This window comes from Talpa occidentalis, unplaced genomic scaffold, assembly GCF_014898055.3.
Source record: "Talpa occidentalis isolate TD23 unplaced genomic scaffold, MPIMG_talOcc4v2.1 talOcc4.13, whole genome shotgun sequence".
Taxonomy (NCBI): domain Eukaryota; kingdom Metazoa; phylum Chordata; class Mammalia; order Eulipotyphla; family Talpidae; genus Talpa; species Talpa occidentalis.
In genome coordinates, this window is record NW_023601322.1 from 46805666 (window position 1) to 46823591 (window position 17926).

The 17926-nt window shown below is 37.8% G+C and overlaps 1 protein-coding gene across 7 annotated transcripts in view; it reads left to right on the top strand.

The window, feature by feature from the left end:
- The window catches only part of ARHGAP28 (Rho GTPase activating protein 28), a 202747-nt gene that overhangs the window by 75101 nt on the left and 109720 nt on the right, over positions 1–17926 (top strand). For 2 of the 7 annotated variants that reach the window (XM_037508813.2, XM_037508815.2), the window contains exons 1-2: positions 3460–4182; positions 4712–4775. The exons of 2 other annotated variants lie outside the window; for them this stretch is intronic. In XM_037508813.2, coding sequence (XP_037364710.1) covers positions 4068–4182; positions 4712–4775 — 179 coding nt within the window. In that variant the 5' untranslated portion in view covers positions 3460–4067. Of the gene's footprint in view, positions 1–3459; positions 4183–4711; positions 4776–17926 lie in introns of those variants that run through there. 3 more of the 7 variants (XM_037508819.2, XM_054694202.1, XM_037508817.2) reach the window with 2 other exon arrangements.

A 17926-nucleotide genomic window follows, 5' to 3' on the forward strand; every position in this document is an offset into this window, starting at 1 on the left:
CATAAGAAAAAAATATGATGCAACAGTGATCATTGTTACAGTATTAGGCAGATGAACACAAGATGTTATCAGCTGGTACTTGATTTGATTTCCTAATATTTTGTTGTGGATTCCCATGTTTATGTTCATGAATGATGTTGGTCTGTAGGTTTTTGTTCTTGTCCTGTCTGATGTGGTTTTGATATTAGGGTTATCCTAGTATCTTACAATTAAATGGGAGTAGCTCCTTCTTTTTTCATGTAAATTTGGTATTGATTTATCCTTAATACCTGATACACATTAATACTTAATTTATCTGATAGCACATCAGTGAGATTGTCTGGGCCTGGAGTTTTCTTTGTGGATGGGCCTTAGTTATGAATTCAGTTTCCTTAATAAATATGGGTAGATTCTACTTCTTCTGATATCACTTTTAATAGTTCGTATATTTTCAGTTCTGTACCTCTATTTATGAATGGATTTTCTTTCTCTTTTGCATGTCCATGGCATCTTAAATATATTTTTTAATTTTTTTTTGGCAGGACTATTGTTTATGGAGAACTTAAAGAACTTAATATTCTATTAAATTATTAGTATTCTTAAATTCATTTAATTTTCACCACAACCTATGAGACAGGTACTAGCCTAATTTGTAGTTTACCAATGAAGAAAGCAAGTCTTAGAGGGATTAAGATGTTTGTCCAAGATCACACAGTGTGGAAGTGGCAGAGTCAAAATTTGAGCCTATGTCCTTCTCATTTCATGCCCTGCACTCTAGGTACCATTTTTTAAATTGACAGTGATGGAAACGATGTACTCAAAACATCTAGCAGTAAAACCCTTGCCCACAGCAAGCTGAGAGGGAGAAAAGAAAGGAGGAATATTTCCTTTATTTCTGACTTAGGAAAAGAAATAACCCTAAACTCTTAGAATTAACTTCCTATCAAAATATATACTTCCTTATCAATAAGATTAATCTTTCATTGTAACTTTGTTTTACTTACTGTATTCCTATCTAATAATAGCTCCAAGAGCCTGCTGCCAGGAAATCAACTGTCCTATAAAACAACAGATGACAAAAAGGAAAAATTCATTATTCTATTGTTCAGTGTACATATCTAGTCATGGCAGATTTGGGGATAATGTGTTCCATGATATTTTTAAGTCTTTCAGAAACTGGGGCAGTAAATCTCTTCTATAGGGACCAGCTAGTTGGCACATGGCATCCTTAAGTAAGGACATCAGAGCTCCTGGGTGGATGCTTCCAAGAAGTGTCTTCACAGTAAATGAGGAGAAAACTGGATTTTAGATCATGGTTTCCACAGCTCCCCTTCCCCTCCCAGAGTGAAATGTGCATGTTTTCATAGGCATTTTAGCCATGTCTGATACCCTAGTAGTTGAAGTAGGTAAGCTCCATGTAGACTGGGGTTTTTCAGAGTCTACCTGTAAGGTGAGGGAGTCTGCATGCTGGAAAATGTCAAAAATTTATTTCAGGACTTCTGCAGAATCTCAATTATTCAATTAAAAATGCCTCTAGCACTGGGGTAGCTGTGTAAGAGGAGGAGCAGGAGGAAGAATATGGCAGATATCATCACAATGTCTGAAACTGAGTTCAGAAAAACATAAAGAGATACTTGTTAAAGGCAGTAAAATTCTATTTTTATTGAATCTGTTCTTTAGAGATTCTTTTTCATTGGCCAAAAGCTATTGAACTTTCATGTACAGTGATTGTGAGACACTGCCTCATGTATTGAAACTAAAGTGTCTTTGTTGAGTAAGCCATTTGAAACCTTTATTTTCCATTTTTAACTCTTGCTGAAAGAGCCATAGTAGGATGGTTCTTGTTCTTTCTTTAAAGCGCCAATGGAATACTATTCAGCAATCAAAAAAGATAAACTCATGCCATACGCAACAATATGGGTGGAGCTAGAAGGGATTATGCTCAGCGAAATAAGCCAGAAGGAAAAGGAAAAATAACGAATGGTTTCACTTCTAGAAGGAATATAGGGGAACCAAATAAAGGATCAGGAAAACAAATAGTAATAACAACAACATTAGCAGGCAGCCATTAATCAGAGACATTCTGCGAGGAAGGGAGAGGAAAAGGGATCAAAATGGGAGAGACGAGCACAAGGGACTATGGTGATGGTTCATGGTGAATTGGTGGTGGGAATTTTATGGGTACTACACAATGATGTAAAAGATAAAATAAAAAAAAAAGCATAAAAAATAAAGCATAAAAATAAAGTGTGAGCTGAGAGAGAGGGCAGAGGGGAAGGGGAGATGTGGAAGTTCTCAAGCAGAACAACAGGAATCCTTAGAAGTAAAAGGAAATTATGTTTCACATGATCTCTTAAGATTCAGGATCTTTCCTCTCAGTAATTTTATAAAGTGGGCGAATGTCCACCAAAGTCCCTTTCTTCCTTACACATTATGGATTGATGAGCAGTCATCAAATAATTGATTTTCAGTCTCTAGTGACTTGAACTAACCTGAACTAGATTCAGGCAATAACGTGAAGGCTCCAAATTAAATCCATTGTTTCAGATCCCTCAGACTATCCTGTTTCCCACCATGTTGTTATGTTATGTTAACCATTAGTAGTTGGTTCATAAGAACCACATGGGAACACACTTCCTTAGACTTCTTGTCTGGGTAATGCTCTTAAAAGCAATCAATGAGTCCTTATCAAATCCCACTGCCACCGAACTAGGACTTAAAAGACAACAGAGGACAGAGAGTTTCCATTTTTAATGGAAGGATTTTAGGTACATTCCAAACTAAGTGAAGCTCATTTTAGTGAATTCCTATCAAATATTGTGCATAATGTCCATGCTCAAAGAAGTTTCACTTCTTCGAAACATTAACTGTCTTCATATATTTGAATATGGTGATTCTACAAAATGTACAGTCATATTTATCTCTCATGTTTTCGAAAGTGCCAGCTTGGTTGAAGTTCTATTACATTGCATTTTCTCTGGGGTGTTTGTAGAAAGAGGTTGTGTTCATTTACTAATCCATTGAGTATTTGTTGCAGACTTACTGTGTATAGAGATGCTGTACTTGATTTTGTCTGAAATTATGTATTTATTCATTACTTAGCAAATATTTATTGCACGTTAGTATATGCCAAGAGCTGTGCTCAGTACTAGGAATGTTGTTAAATCAGCATTATCAGTGAGCTCTCTGACCCCTCTGCAACCTCAGTACCATTGGGGGAAATTAGACAATGTAAAAGCAGATGTCTCCATAATATAATTTTAGGGAGAGGAGATATATTAGTTCTTTTGTCCAGCTACTAATGCCTGATATTATAGAACAGGAGCTGGGAAATTGTACACCATATCATAATGATAGCATGATCTGACTGTTAGGTAGGGCAAAGTATGGGGATTTTTATAGGGTTATATAAGGCATGTCTCATAATACCCGTGTAAAATATGTATTATTAGTCTCATTATTCTCGCAAAGAAACTGAAGCCCAAGAGATTGGATTAATTTCTTAGGTGGGACCCAGAGAGATCAGGTGAACACTTTTACTTGAAGCTAATAAATGACAAAGGTTTTTCCATATCAAACTCTTGCCTTCTAACTGTAAGTTACACGTTTTTTCCCCTCTGCATTATAACTTGAATTTATATTGGATTAAACATCTACCAATTCTTTACTTTCTACATTCAGGTTAAGAATCTCTCAGGAATAAAGACATTTGCCAAGCCATAGGTACTACTTTTTCCTTTTAAAGTACTTTTAGTAAAATCCCTTATTTGCCTAGTGGAGGGAAGGAAAGGGAAAATCTTTCTAAAAATTGCCTTTGCACACTGCATGGGTTTTTATAAACCTCAGTCTTCTTGAGACTGATTACACTTTGCAGTCTTCCTTAGGAAATGGATGAAAATGTGCTCTGGGACACAAACAGGAAGACTCTGAGGCAGCACCTCTTTAAATAGCCACTAAGCAGTGGGAATTCCTTCTGTGCTTAGACAAGAAACTGCACTGCCCTTTGTTTCTCTGGCCCCTGCAGGGCTGGAGGCTGCCAGTTCTCCTGTGCTGGCGTGGAGGCTGGCTCAGCAGGTGTGGGGAGGTGAATGTGGGCTGGAGGATGGCTCCCTCACCTCTGTACCATGAGGACACAGGGCTTCAAAGGTGTTCTGTGCTTCTCCCTTAAGAATATCATCCTTGAGACTTTTAGCCTGCTAAAAGGTAAGTTTCTGAGCATTTCCCAAATCAATAATTTAGGCTACAGACTTCTTTCTGCAGATCGGTTCTTTATTTAAAAGAAGAAAGAGGAGAAGAAATAGTTGCTCCAGCTTTTTAAAAAAGAAATGTTTTTAGGGGACTGTATAGGTGGGCCTTACAGTTTTATTAGTAGTTTATAGGTATATATTGTTAAGTGATAGTGAACTTTAATTTTTTAACCTTCAAAAAAGATCTTGTTGGGGTATGAATGAATATGAGTATCTTAAGCTTAAATACAAAAGGAAAGTAGATAAGCTCTGTAGCTGATTTGGGAAGACTAGTTTAAATGGGATCTTCAGTGATAGATAAAAGTGAAGACTTAGGGGTCTCTTGGTTCCAATTCTAATCCAATCTTTCCAGATAATTATCTACTTTCAGAAACATATATCGAGGTAGACTCCATTATCCAAGCAACCAAGCAAGCCGTTCCACTCTTTAATGGAATTGCTGTATTTCTTTGATCAGACTACCAAGCTTTTCCTCTTATTTTCAGTGCTGGGACAAAGGGCGCCAATTAGAAGTGGCTGTGTTTGTTGCCCTGATTCTAGAGAAGACAGGTGAGTGGGGAGGGAGTTCTGTGAATATGCCTGCGGTACAGAAATATATTCAACCTGGAAATTTCTGTGAAACTGTATCTGTTTCTTCTGATCTTGTCCTAGTCTCCTCCTGCTCCTTCTTTATGTAATTTCTAGAAGTCTGCACCTGAGTTAGAATGTACTCTAGAAGCCAGTGGTTAGTCTGATTAATAACAAGCAGAGGGTCAACAATAAGGTATACAAATACAGGTCTTCCCAGAATGTTTTCCATAATGTGGTTTGACCTCTTCTCATGTTTAATTTTTGGAGCACTGTTATCAACCACAATGACTATTTATCTTTTATTTTCATTCTTTCTCTTGTCCTTTGAGGTAAGGAGAACTGTTAGGGAGGGTGATTTTGTTGTTTATTTGAATTTTGTTTCCTGTGAATTAGAATCATTTGCTTCAGACTGTAAGTCCTATCATCATTGTATTTTGCAACTGTGTTCATAGTATATTGCTTTTAAATTGCTTTACTAATTATTTTTGTATAAAAGTTAGTCTACTTTCACCCTACTGAGCCTTCTTTGAGATTGTGGTAAGAGAGCCTTTTTAATTAAATATTTATTGTTTGGTTGTATAGTATGGGGTAGATAAGGGATTATAATTATGATTACCACTTAGTTTTACCTCAGATTTTAGAGGGTTGTAAGCAAAACCAAGGTCTATATTAGGATATAAATTTCTAGCTTGATGTGTAGGATGTGGCAGTAATGTTCTAATTTGTCTAAAAAAAATAATGTAGTACTTCTGTGCTTTGATGATGATCACAAAACAGAGACCATCTTTAACTTTAAATCTTGTAAGTAATTATATGTAGAAATTGTTTCAAAATTCACAATCTATTCACAATCTACAAACTTGTTTTGATAACTCCTGTAGTTCTGCAAATAACCATTGTCCCCTGCTCTCCCTCCTTGTACAAATCCTAGCTGATTAATTGAGTAGCAACTGTACTAATCAAAGAAAAGTTTAACAAGATAAGATTTGTGTTTATATCTAAAAATATAAACAAAGGACTTTATTTTTCTGCTACTAAAGGAAGAAAAAAATCACATGGAAAACAGAACAACAGTTCCCTTACCTAAGCAAGCAGAAATTTTACAGATAAGGAATTCTTTCTGAAGACAATGGGCATAATAATATAAGGCTCTGTTAGCCTGCTTGGTAGCCAAGGTTCTGATAGAAATTTTAGGAAAAAATAAGAAAATAATTTAAGATGAGCTAAAAGTAAACCAGTGTCCCTCTGCAATAAGTAGAAAGACAAAGCGAAGTAACAGATTTACTGGAAGGCCTCCTACTGACCCCAGTTGAGCTGAGTGCAGGAATGTGTTTCAAAGCCTGTTTAAAACCCCAGAGGTGGTGTTTTGAATCTGTCTTGCTGACGTAAACACAGACCTTGCCTTGGACGTTTTCCAAAAGCTGAAGGTGAAAGCAGCTCAGTCAACATGTATAGTGGTTATTATAGTAAAGGCATGGGGAAGAAATGTACCACAGTCTTTAGACAGAATATATCACCTTGAAGCTCTCTCTAAAGGTGTAGTGAGACTTAGGGATAAGAACAATCTCAGAGAGATCACACCAAGAACAATTGCCCCAAAGTACTTATCTAAACAGAAGGAAGGAAGGATTGAAAAACAGGGAATTATTTCTAGTGATAGCCTGTGCATTGTTTAGGGGAGAGAAAAACTATTTCGAGGAGTGTTTGGACTACCCAAGCGCTGATTAGGTGGATATTCATTGCTGGGTGACTTCAGTGATGAGTAAGTGATAGGTTTATGGAACTCAGGCTCCAAATAAACTGAGGGTTTGTTAGTGGAGTAAACAGGGCTTCTCTCTGTTAGCTAGGAAGATAAATGTAATTCTGCCTTTGTTAGATGTATTTAATAAATGAACATCAAGGTTTAAACTTTTTTCCTTTCTCTTTTGTTAGACATAGTAAAATTAGAACCAGATAGGTAAAGGCTATTTCCTGCTTGGTAGCAGATTACCTTAGTTTACACTTCCCCTAAATTTTAATTGGTGCTTCATTAAAATCACTGTTTGGGACATGAAAGGGCCATTGTTTTGCTCAGAAAGACAGGGGTACAGTATTTCAGTTATTTGTGTATTGAAGTGGCAGTAAACTAACTGAAACTTCTGGAATAAGTTGATGACAGTAGAGATGTGTTCACACTGTTTTGCTTCTTGTTCCATGACTTGCAGAATTCACTGCAAAGAGTGGTCCATAAACTTCCAAAGAAATGCTGGACATATGGAGACAATAACCATAGGACAGTCAGACCTGCTGAAAGCAGTTTATAGGAGGCCTTCATTGGTTGACCAAGTGTCTCAGTTATGGTGTAGGACATCCTCAGGAGCAGTGTGAATATTTAAGGCAAGGTCCTTTATAGCAATATCATTAAAATGGGGATCGAAGAGAGTTCACTTTAAGAGTCTTTTAAAACAATAGCAAGTTGTACATTAGTTATATTTCATTCTTTTTCAACCTCAAATTATACAGTAGGTATAAATCTTCTAATATATTTGAATTTAAATACTACAGGATTTATCATTTGATCCCTTTGACTGATACTGCTTCTGTTCTCTCTTTTCCCTCCTCCCCCCTTCCTTCTCTTCTAACAAAACGAAACACCTTACAGCATAATTTCTCTTTGAATTAGGCAAGTGTATGGCTCTCCTTTACCAATAAGAGGTCATAGTGCCCTCAAAACTTCTCCCTAATGTTTGACATAGAACAAAGCGGGAATCTTTTTTTTTTTCAAGAAGTAGTGTGATTTCCAAAGAACAGAAGTGCCTGAGCTGTCAAAATGTCTAGTACTAGACATCTATAGGTTTTGTTTTGTTTTTTAACTGTATTAGTCTCCTTATTCTATACTTTGTCTCTTTCAGGGTTGGCTACTTCTGTTTGTAGGTGATAAAATCTGTAAGGAATCCATTAATAGATATTATTATAAACATGGTCTTTCCCCTCAGTTCAACTCAGAATTAAGACTTTTGATTCTTGTTTTTTTTATATTCCAGTTGCAGAAGTCATCTGTAGAAGTTTTCTGAAGACAATCTTATGCTTTCTAGTAGTGGTCTTCCACCAGGCTCTGGCTTCTCCAAGAACACTATTGCAATGTGGAATTAAATAGCTATTAAACTAGAAGGCCATCTCTCAAATGAGTTTAGATGCATTTTATTTTAAGACAACTTACCTACTATGTTTTTCCCCTGAAAACAATGCCTCCACTTCAAGTAAATCAAGGTCAAAATAATTGAAGCGGTCAAGATGACTTCAGCTCCATTTATCTGTCCTGGTGGTATGTAGATACAGTCAGCTGTGATGACAAGTGGTAGATCCAGAGTAATCATCAAACTTGTTAATGTTTTCCCACTTCTGAACCATCATTAAAGAAAACCATATATGGGGTCACACCATCTTCACAATAGTACAGCAGAACAACCATACCATCTGGATTCAAGTTTTCATCAATAAAAAGTTGGTAGTCTTTGAAATTAGCAATGCTGTGCTTGATTTGATTTACAGCCCCTATCAGAAAAGGTTTTACTCTTTCTGGTCTGTGTTCTTCAAGTTTGCCTTCAATTTATTTCATAGCTTATCAGGAGCTGGAAGTGAGGAGTGAGTGCTGCCAGAGAGGTGCTAGGCACTGGGGGAAATTTTGTGAATACTGTTTCAGTCCTTGCAAATGTGGCTAGTCACAGTTTATAGGTGCAGAAATTGAAGCATGAGGAGGCTGTTTTGCCCAAGTTCATACATCTGATAAATGTCAGGGAAAGAATGGGAAACAAAGTTTGTTTGACACTGTGGCCTGAGCATTTTCACCCATACCATGCTGAATAAATGACAAAATTTGTTCTTCTGTGTGTTTTTCAGTCTGGATGTAGTAGGAAAATTATTTGAGGTTATGGTGGAAGTTGCTTCAGGACTTGGAGCAATCTGGAGAAGCTGTTTCTCCTCATTCATGGGGCTCCCATGTTCTCTCTATTCTTTGACCATTTTTACTTCCTTCTCTGACTTAGTCATATGAAGGAGAAGATAGTGACTAGTCCTCTATACAAATCTTATTTGTTCTTTTGTGAGTGTATAACAGTGTGCATGTGCACGTGCGTGTGCATGTACTGTTGTGAGTAAAGATGGGAAAGGAATCACATCCCATAAGAACTGATGGATAAGGAATGCAAAAATTGATAAGGAATATATTAGACCAAATTATTGTGTGTTCTTAAACCCTAAGTGAGTCCACTGAGCATTTTCAGTAATCTTTTTACAGTTCTATCAGAATTGATCAAGATTTAACTTTTAGGAAGCTCCTTGACCACTCTGTATTTGTAACCTGATTCATTCGTCAAAGTCCAACTCAGATGCCATACCCCCTTTCTCCATAAAACACTCTCCCTGTAACCCCCCACTCTGATATCTTCTCCAAATTCCTAAAATCTAGGTTATTGTTATCTTTCCTTCACTATGTACTCCCATAATCTGCAAGGTGAGTATTATTTTTAAAGGCATTATCTTGTCTTTTGGTCAGCTCAAAAGCCCCATTGGATACTGATTGCTTCTTCTATCTCAGTAACATTTCCCTCCCCCCATCACTAATATAGGGGTTACCCTTTAGTTATAGTTGACTCAGTGGTTATATTATCCTCCCATTCATTCTGTCTTTCTATTGTGAATATACACAAATTGTTCTTCCCAAGAGACTTCTTGAAATGTTTGCAGAGTGTGATCATGCTTCCTTGGAACTTTCTAAATTTTTTCCAGTGCTTTCAACATTTGCACACATGACACTGCTTCTTGACAGTATTTCTTCTATCTGTCCTCTGAATTCAGTCCTGGAAGTCAACATCCTTCTTGAATATGATGCCCAGAACTGAATTCAAGTCCTGTTGCATTTAGGGTAATCATTTCCTTTTATATATGATATATTTTTATGCCACTTAGGAGCCAATTCGTTTTCTTGGCATCTCTGTCATATTGTTGGCTCATACTGACTATGCATTTGGCTGAAATTTCTTCATCTTTTCACATGGACTGTACTCATGTCAAGAAGCAATCATCCTAAACATGTACAGCTGAAGTTTCTGAACTTCATCCTCATTCCTATTAAATTTCATCCTGTTGGTTTCAACCTATTAGTTCTCCCAATTGAGAATTCCTTGATTTTTGGATTTTCATCCAAAATTGTCTATTGGATGAATAAAGAAAGTGACCTGAGAAAAAAATTCCCAAGCTTTAAACAAATTCTAATAAAACTTCCCAAGGAATGCTTCTACTCATGTTACCTTGTTGAGAAAACTTGAGACTTACATAGCCTAGTGGTTAAAAGCCAAAAAGACCTTCCTGTATCTTCTAAAGTGTCTTTACAACTGTGTCTCCTATCACATCAACAGCCAACCAGACCTCATCATCCCAGCCATTCCTTGCATCCTCCTAATTCTATTCACCCAGTGTTTCTGCCTAGAATGCATGGCACACCCATGCCATCTCTGTCAGTCAGAATCCTGCACATCGTTCTTCTTAAAATATAATAGAAAGTGATATCTCCCAAAAGCATTGTCTAAAACTTTCAGCATTTAACTGTATTTTACTTTATGTGAGCAGAGTAGCATGCTGGTTGAGAGCAGAAAGTGTGGGAATGGATAGCCTGGTGCACATCCAGGCCTTCCCTTCAGTAATGGTGTGAACATGGCCATGCAAATCTTTTTCTCTGAAACTCAGCTGTTATAACTATAAAATGGATCATTGTGATCCACTGGAGCATTGTGAGGATTGAAAGAGTTATTATATATAATGTGCTTTGGATGGTACCTGGCATATAGTGACTGCTAATAATTGTTATAGTCATAGGTACTCAATAAATGTAAACTTTAGTGAAGAAGCTTAGAATAACTTATGGACATGACTTTTTCAATCCTCTAAATATGGCTAAGAGAGGAAACATTTTTGAATTTATGGGGACAGGATATTGGAAAGGAACAGCATTTTTCTAAGGAGACATATGAGATCATCTCCAGCGAGTGCCAGACTTAACAAACCTTTTCACTTGTAGTAAAATATTAGTCAACATTTTTATGAGCACTGTGCATATTTACTGGTATCAAGTAATGTAGACAATCTAGAGAAATGTGGCCTACATGTTATATACTGTGTTTATCAACAATGTAATTAAAATATGTAATTGTTCAAAGCCCAGTTTTAACTTGTTTGCCCATTATGCCTGTTAGCTTATGCTAATTTGTATTTTGCTTTGTGGAAAGTGACAAAATAAATTGTAAAACTTTTATTTTTCCTTTCATGAAGTATAATCTTTATTACCTTGAAGCAAACCTTGGTGGTTGAAGGACATTAAAAACTTATACATTTAATTTTTGGCATTTATCATGGGGATTAGCAATATTCAGTCTGATAATTCTCTCTGACCTCAATATTTACTGATGGTCTGCCAAGAATCTTGTGTTGGGCTTTTAAGTGTTGACATGTTAAGAAATATAAGATGAAATTTCTATACTCTAGTGTATTTGGAGATATAACAAATAGTAAATAGAATAATTTAAAGCATATTGTAAGGAAATTCTATACTCAGTTAATTACTTAGTCAATGGTATAAAAAAAGTATGTAATAAAAGAACCTCATAGAATATTCTTTTATTTTTTGATTAAATTTATAATATTTTCTTACATCATTGTTCATTTTTGTACAATATTTGATTCCTCCCCCTCAGGTGTAGTCCCTGTTCTCCCACCATTATAGCAGCCATGGTGCATCACTATAGTTCCTTGTATTCCTCCCTCCCCGGTTTTGACCCTTATCCCTATCCCCCCCTTGCTGTATGCCTCAGATCTATGGTCTGCTTGCAAGTTTTGTCTTTTAAGTGACCTTTTGTTCAGTTTCTCTATATTCCACATATAAGTGAAACCATCTAATATTTTAAGTTTTTCCTTCTAACTTATTTCGCTTAGCATAATCCCTTCCATGTCCATCCATGTTGCCTCAAATGACATGAGTTTATCTTTTTTGATCACTGAGTATTATTCCATTGTGTGTGTATTTGTGTGTGTGTGTGTGTGTATACACCACAACTTTTTGATCTGTTTGTCTATTTTGGGACCTTTAGGTTTTTTCCATATCTTAGCTATTGTAAATAGTGCTACAATAAACATAGGAATGCAGGTTTCCTTACACATTAGTGTTTTTGTGGTGTTTGTGTAGATTTCTAGGAGTGGAATCACTGGATGCTATGGTCATAGATCCATTTTGAGTGTTCTGAGGAACCTCCAAACAGCTTTTCATAGTGACCTGGGCCAGTTTACATTCCCACCAACAGTGTAAGAGGTCAGCAGGATAGATCTTAATTGATGCAAACTGATTTCAGTGTTCTTTCCAAACTCTCACTTCAAGAATCTTTGGCGACTAAAGAATTATAAGTCATGAGGAAATCATCATTTAACAATGTTATATCTTTACAAAGTGTTTCTCCTTTGAAAATGTGTTCTACGTTAAATAGTAGATATAGCTATACCTGATGATGAAGAGGATTGTAGCTGCTAACACATTATCTTGGTTAGCTCTGATGGTAACTTAACATTATCCTATTTTCTGAGACATGGGGAAATTGGGTCTCAGAGTGTTCACCTATGTTAATTCATCAAAAAAGGGGTAAACCTGTGATTCAATTCACATCAGTCCAACTGAAAAGTCTTCTTTCTCAACAACTATATCTTGATCCCAGATTTCTACTCAGCAGCCTATTTTTGGAATCTATGATTAGATCATTCAGGATCAACTTGAATGATTGAAATGGGGAATAAAGATGAGTTTGAAGAGGTAACTTAAGACAGGTTGTAAAGAAACTTTACAGTTAACAAGTTTGGGACATCCTGCCAACTGTTGGGAGAAGCCCCATTACTGATTAACAGGAGGATGGCAAAATATAATTTTTGTTTTAGCAAAAGAACTCTTGCAAGTGTATGTAAAGGGTATTAAAAGTAGAGGAGACAAGATACTGGGAGAAAAGTTAGGTGTACAATAGCCTAGATATATCATAAATGTATACTGGACATACAATAAAATAGAAAATAGCTGGAATGGAGAGGTATGTCTGAGGTAGACTTGCCAAGATTTGTGAACCAGTCTAATAGTAAAGAAGAAGGAGGAATGAAAAATGGCAGGTTGTGTAGTGATACCATTCCTGAGGTCGGAAAAAGGAAGGGGGCTGACTGTTGGGCATTATAAGTTTCAGAAGAAGGACAAGCTAAAGGCAGTTTCACATCCTGAAGAGTCAGAACTCAAGAGAGATCAAAAGATTTGTGAGGGCCCCAGTGGCGTAGTGGTTGAGCACTGGGCTGCGAAGCTGCCCGCAGCCTCTGCAGTGCCAGTTCGATCCCTGGCCGCTGGCGAGGGTCCCACATGGCGTGCAGACGTCTCCTGCTGCCCACTGCTCCCCTCAGCAGTGTACTTTGTCAGTCTACCTGCTCTGCTCCCTGCTCTGGCTCTGGTGAATCCTCGCACCCTCCCTTGCTTCTGACTGTACCCAGTGCTTGTATAAATAAATAAATAAATAAATCTTTCAAAAAAAAAAAAAAAAGATTTGTGAACCATCAGCATGTAGTCGAAGCCAGAGCACTGGGTAAGGACCTGGGGAGATGCAAGAGGTGCACAAATAGAGAGTAACTGAACAAGGATGAAGACTATAACCAGAAAAGCTACCAGTATTGAAAGATGACTTTCCTTAGCCATGGTCTGATCTGATGGCCTTTACTAAGGACTCCTTGATTGGACATAGATGTTTCTCAAGCCTATGTCAACATGGTTACAAGTCATCCTTTATGGTGGTTCCCTTGAATAGTGGCAAAGTCATTAACTGTTAATTTTTACTAATATCACTCTCAGAAGATTGATTCAAAACTTCGAAAAAAGTAATTTGTTCTCTATAACGAGTAAGAATTGGCATATATATATATAGATCTATATAGATATATAATTTACAAGTATATAACTTACAAGTGAGTTGTTAGATGTCCTAGATTTTCTTTAGAATTAATTTTCATAAAATTTTGCATGTTATATTTCTAGTTCTAAAATAAATTAGTGCAGTGATGGAATTCACATGAAATGATTGACAGTCCTTTTATGTGCTCCAGTTTCTTGTGAAATGTCTTAGCGTCTTTACTGGCAGCTTCCTAGATGTTAAAAATGTATGAGGTCTTTGATTTGATTGTGATGCACTCTTTCAGTAATGAGCAGAAACTTCTCTAAAAATTGATCATATTGTCCATTCATAGAAAGCTGTCTAGCAATGACACTGCATGAGAAGTAACTGTAATGCAAGTAGATGGGGAGAAATACTCAAAGCCCAGGGCAAAGAGTTTGGACTCTTAGGTCCTATGCCCTGAGTTCTTTGAATCCTAGATCTTCCTCTCAACAGTTATGGGTCTTTGAACCAGCGAGGAACTCTGCTTAAACGTTTGGCTCCTTATCTGTAGAAAGAAATTATGATAGTACCTGTAGTATTTCTCAAAGAATTGTGGCTATTTAGCAGGTATTTTACCCAATGTTTTGCACTAGGGAGTTTTACATTTAATTACTGAGTATTAATGCACATTTACTAATGCCAATTAATATTTTATTCTGTTTGAAATATGTGTGAGTGCCGCACTATTTTGGAAATGCTTTTATCTGATTGTTCTGAATGTAATACAGCTCCTGGCTAGATAGTATTCTGATATTAGAAAATTTTGGATTGTCACAGTAGTTCATTTGAATGGATCTGGAAGACTGTGCTTGTTCAGGGTATCCCACCCTCCCTTCCTCTTATAGAATCACCATTTCACATCTGTAAGCAGAGTGCCAGTCTAACTCTGCAGCTTAAGCAGGGGTCAGAACATCGGAGGCAATCGCTGATACTCTGGTAGGTTCTTTTCCTTTATTCTCCAGACCAGATCTTACAGAGCATTTGCTGGAGAATTATAGTAGAAGTTCTTTCTAAAGTATCCATGACATAGAATCACACAGATGTAATCCCAAACTTAAAAGCCCAGTTTTTATTCTGGATGATTACAAAAATCAAATTAGTTTGGGTGCAGGTATTGAAGAGTACAGTGTTTACTCCCTATTAAAGCAAACATGCATCATACTACATGGGAAATTCCCCCAGATTGTGGATTTAGGACAGATACTACACACTGCAAATTAAGTAGTGGTGTCTTCCTTTGGCTGCTAACCAGGATTGTGGAATTTACATGATAAAAATGATTAATGTTGCTGGCAAACTAAACATTTTCAGGAATACATTTGTCACATTTCCTCAGGTGGGACAAGATTGCAAGGACTTTACCACGGCACCTGCTTGGTTTTCACAAACCAAATATGAGAGCTGTGTTTGTATTCCAGACTCTCCAGGTTGTTTTCATCAGAATTCTACAGTGTTGTTTCAGCGTATAGCTCCAGGGTTCAGGTATACTGCGATCCCCTAAACAGCCATTTTATGAACAATATCTGCCCAGGAAGTAGGGTTAAGATCACATTCACTTGCTTGCCACTACTTGGGGAGAGCATCTGCCTAATTTTGCAAAAACACTTTAAATACAATCTTTATTATCGGGAAAGAGATGTTATAATATGGAAAGTCCATTTTTCAAAATGTACACCGGCTTCTGACAAAGTCTTCATTGCTTCAGAATTAGTTGGGCCAATTCTAACTAAATTCTAGCAGGAGTTCAACCATCCTGCTCAAAAGGTAAATTGAAGAGAATCAAAAATATCACTCACATGGAACCTAAGAGTCCCTAGCTCATGTAAGATATTCTTAGTATTTGGAATAGTTTGTGAAACTGCAGGGGACACATGAAATAGTGGAAAGATGCAAAGAGAAGGGAAGGGGTCCACTCTCCCTGGGAACTGCAGAACTGGGGCCACGTTGACATGTGAGCTGGGCTTGCCCACAGGTTTTGCCTCTCAAGTAGGGCTGAGAACCAGGTGCCTCTAGGCTGGACTGAACCTATGAGGCCATCCCAGCTCTAAATCAGAGTTCAGGTAAGATCAAGGTCAAGGCCAGAATCAGCTTCTCCATTGTTCAAAAGTCAGACTGCAGAGCTGCTGCTTCTGGATAGAATTTGACCTTAACTGAGTGTTCACATATAAGATTTAAGCAATGAGAGGTGAGAAAATCAATCAGTTTTTAATGCATATGAATTTCACAGTCACAGAATATAATTTTCTTTATTTCTGGTAATGGAATTTATATTCTAACTCTAGTCCCCCATTTCTGACAGAGAGCAGAAAAACTTAATCTAGTCACGGTCCCAGCCAGTCAGCTTTATCCAATTTAGCGCTTTCTAAGATGCTTCTAGTTAAAATTCAGGAATATTCAGAATCTCTCTCCTCCATCCCCCTCCCCTCTGTTGTTCTATGTGTACCACTATAGAGGTAATCTGGGCACTGGTTTTCTGGACTCAGCCTCCCCTCCCCTTACATCTTTAACAGCCTCAGCTGTCTTACTGACCCCAATGGAATTGCATGTAGGGATACAAATATGGGAGGGGACATGGCTACCCACTTGTCAGTACCTGCCATTAGGCCCTTTATCTCCAGTAGAGAGTATTTGTCAGATTGAGAATTAATCTGTTTCTTTGTTCAGTTAAAATCAGCATCCCTTAAGAAAAACGGTGAGTTCCTATTCCCACCATCCCTTAGCCCACCAAGCTACCTTCTCAACCCATCTGTCCTGCCCTTGTGACATGGGATGTCTGCAAGCTGCCCTCAACAGAGAAGGGAAGCAGGAAGTAAGCATCCTTCCCAATTGTCTTAAACTTCTTGGGGGGAACTGTGATGACACCAGCTCCCATCCTGATACATCAGAGCTTTCGTCTTAGGAAGGGACACTGAGTTAAAACTCAAAAAATTGTTCTGCTAGTTTATTTCTCTTTTCCAAACTGTTTTTGTCTCTCATTTGAAATACAGTCAAGGATTTAGAATCTCTCTCTCTCTCTCTCCCCCTTTCTCTCCCTCTCTCTCTCTTTCTCTCTCTGTGTGTGTGTGTGTATATATGTGTATGTGTGTGTGTCCTTTAACAGTTTCCCCTGGGCAAGTAGTAAACTGACCACACCACTTCTCTTGGAATATGAGTTTAGGGAAGGGGTTCAGGGCAATGAAGAAGGGATGTGTCAGTCAACATTACATCATACTGTCCTGGTGGGGTTACACAAGCTCATCAATCCAGGTCCAGGTGGCCTTTGTGCCCTTGAGATTCTAGCGCTGTTTGGCTTCCCTCCTGTTCCTACCTGGCAGGAACTGCTGTCTCCACTATTGCTAATAAGTAGGATGGCACAGAGGATGAGGTGACTCTTTCTTAGGGTGAAAGACACTGGTTTTTAACATGTCAAAAATCCAAATATGAGAATGCTGCTCTTTCCATTTTCTATTTTCCTAAGAGCCTTAATTAGAGTGCTAGTGAGGAATGTTCTTTTTTTTATTTTTAAATATTTATTTATTTATTTATTTATTTATTTATTTATTTATTTATTTATACAAGCACTGGAGGGTGAGAGAATTCACCAGAGCCAGAGTGGGAAGCAGAACAGGCAGAGGACTGAAGTACACTGCTGAGGGGAGCAGTAGGCATGGCAGGAGAGGTCTGTGCACCATGTGGGACCCTCACCGGTGGCCAGGGATGGAACCAGTGCTGCAGAGGCTGTGGGCAGCTTCGCAGCCCAGCGCTCAACCACTGCACCACCCGGGGAGGCCCAAGTGAGGAATGTTCTTTAGGTGTGTGTCATACATACATCTATACATCTATGCACACACATATATGATTATAATCATAGTTCTCTGGCAAACTTTTGATTAGAATTTTTTAGTTGTTGCTGTCTTGTCATGGTGGAGGGTCTTAGGCAAACTGGAGACAGTGGAGGTCTGCCTCCCACCTCCCCACTCTCAGTGTCGTTTCTCCAGCAGAACCCTAGGAGCCACCCATCTTCATTTCCTGAACTGGCCTGTTAGTCTTTTCTTAGCACTTCCTTTATGCCTCTGCCACAGGCATTCATCTTGTTTTTTTTTTTTTTTCTTATGTTTAAGCTACCCCTGCTTACCATGCCCTTAGAGGCTTTTTTCCCCTAAAGATGGCCTA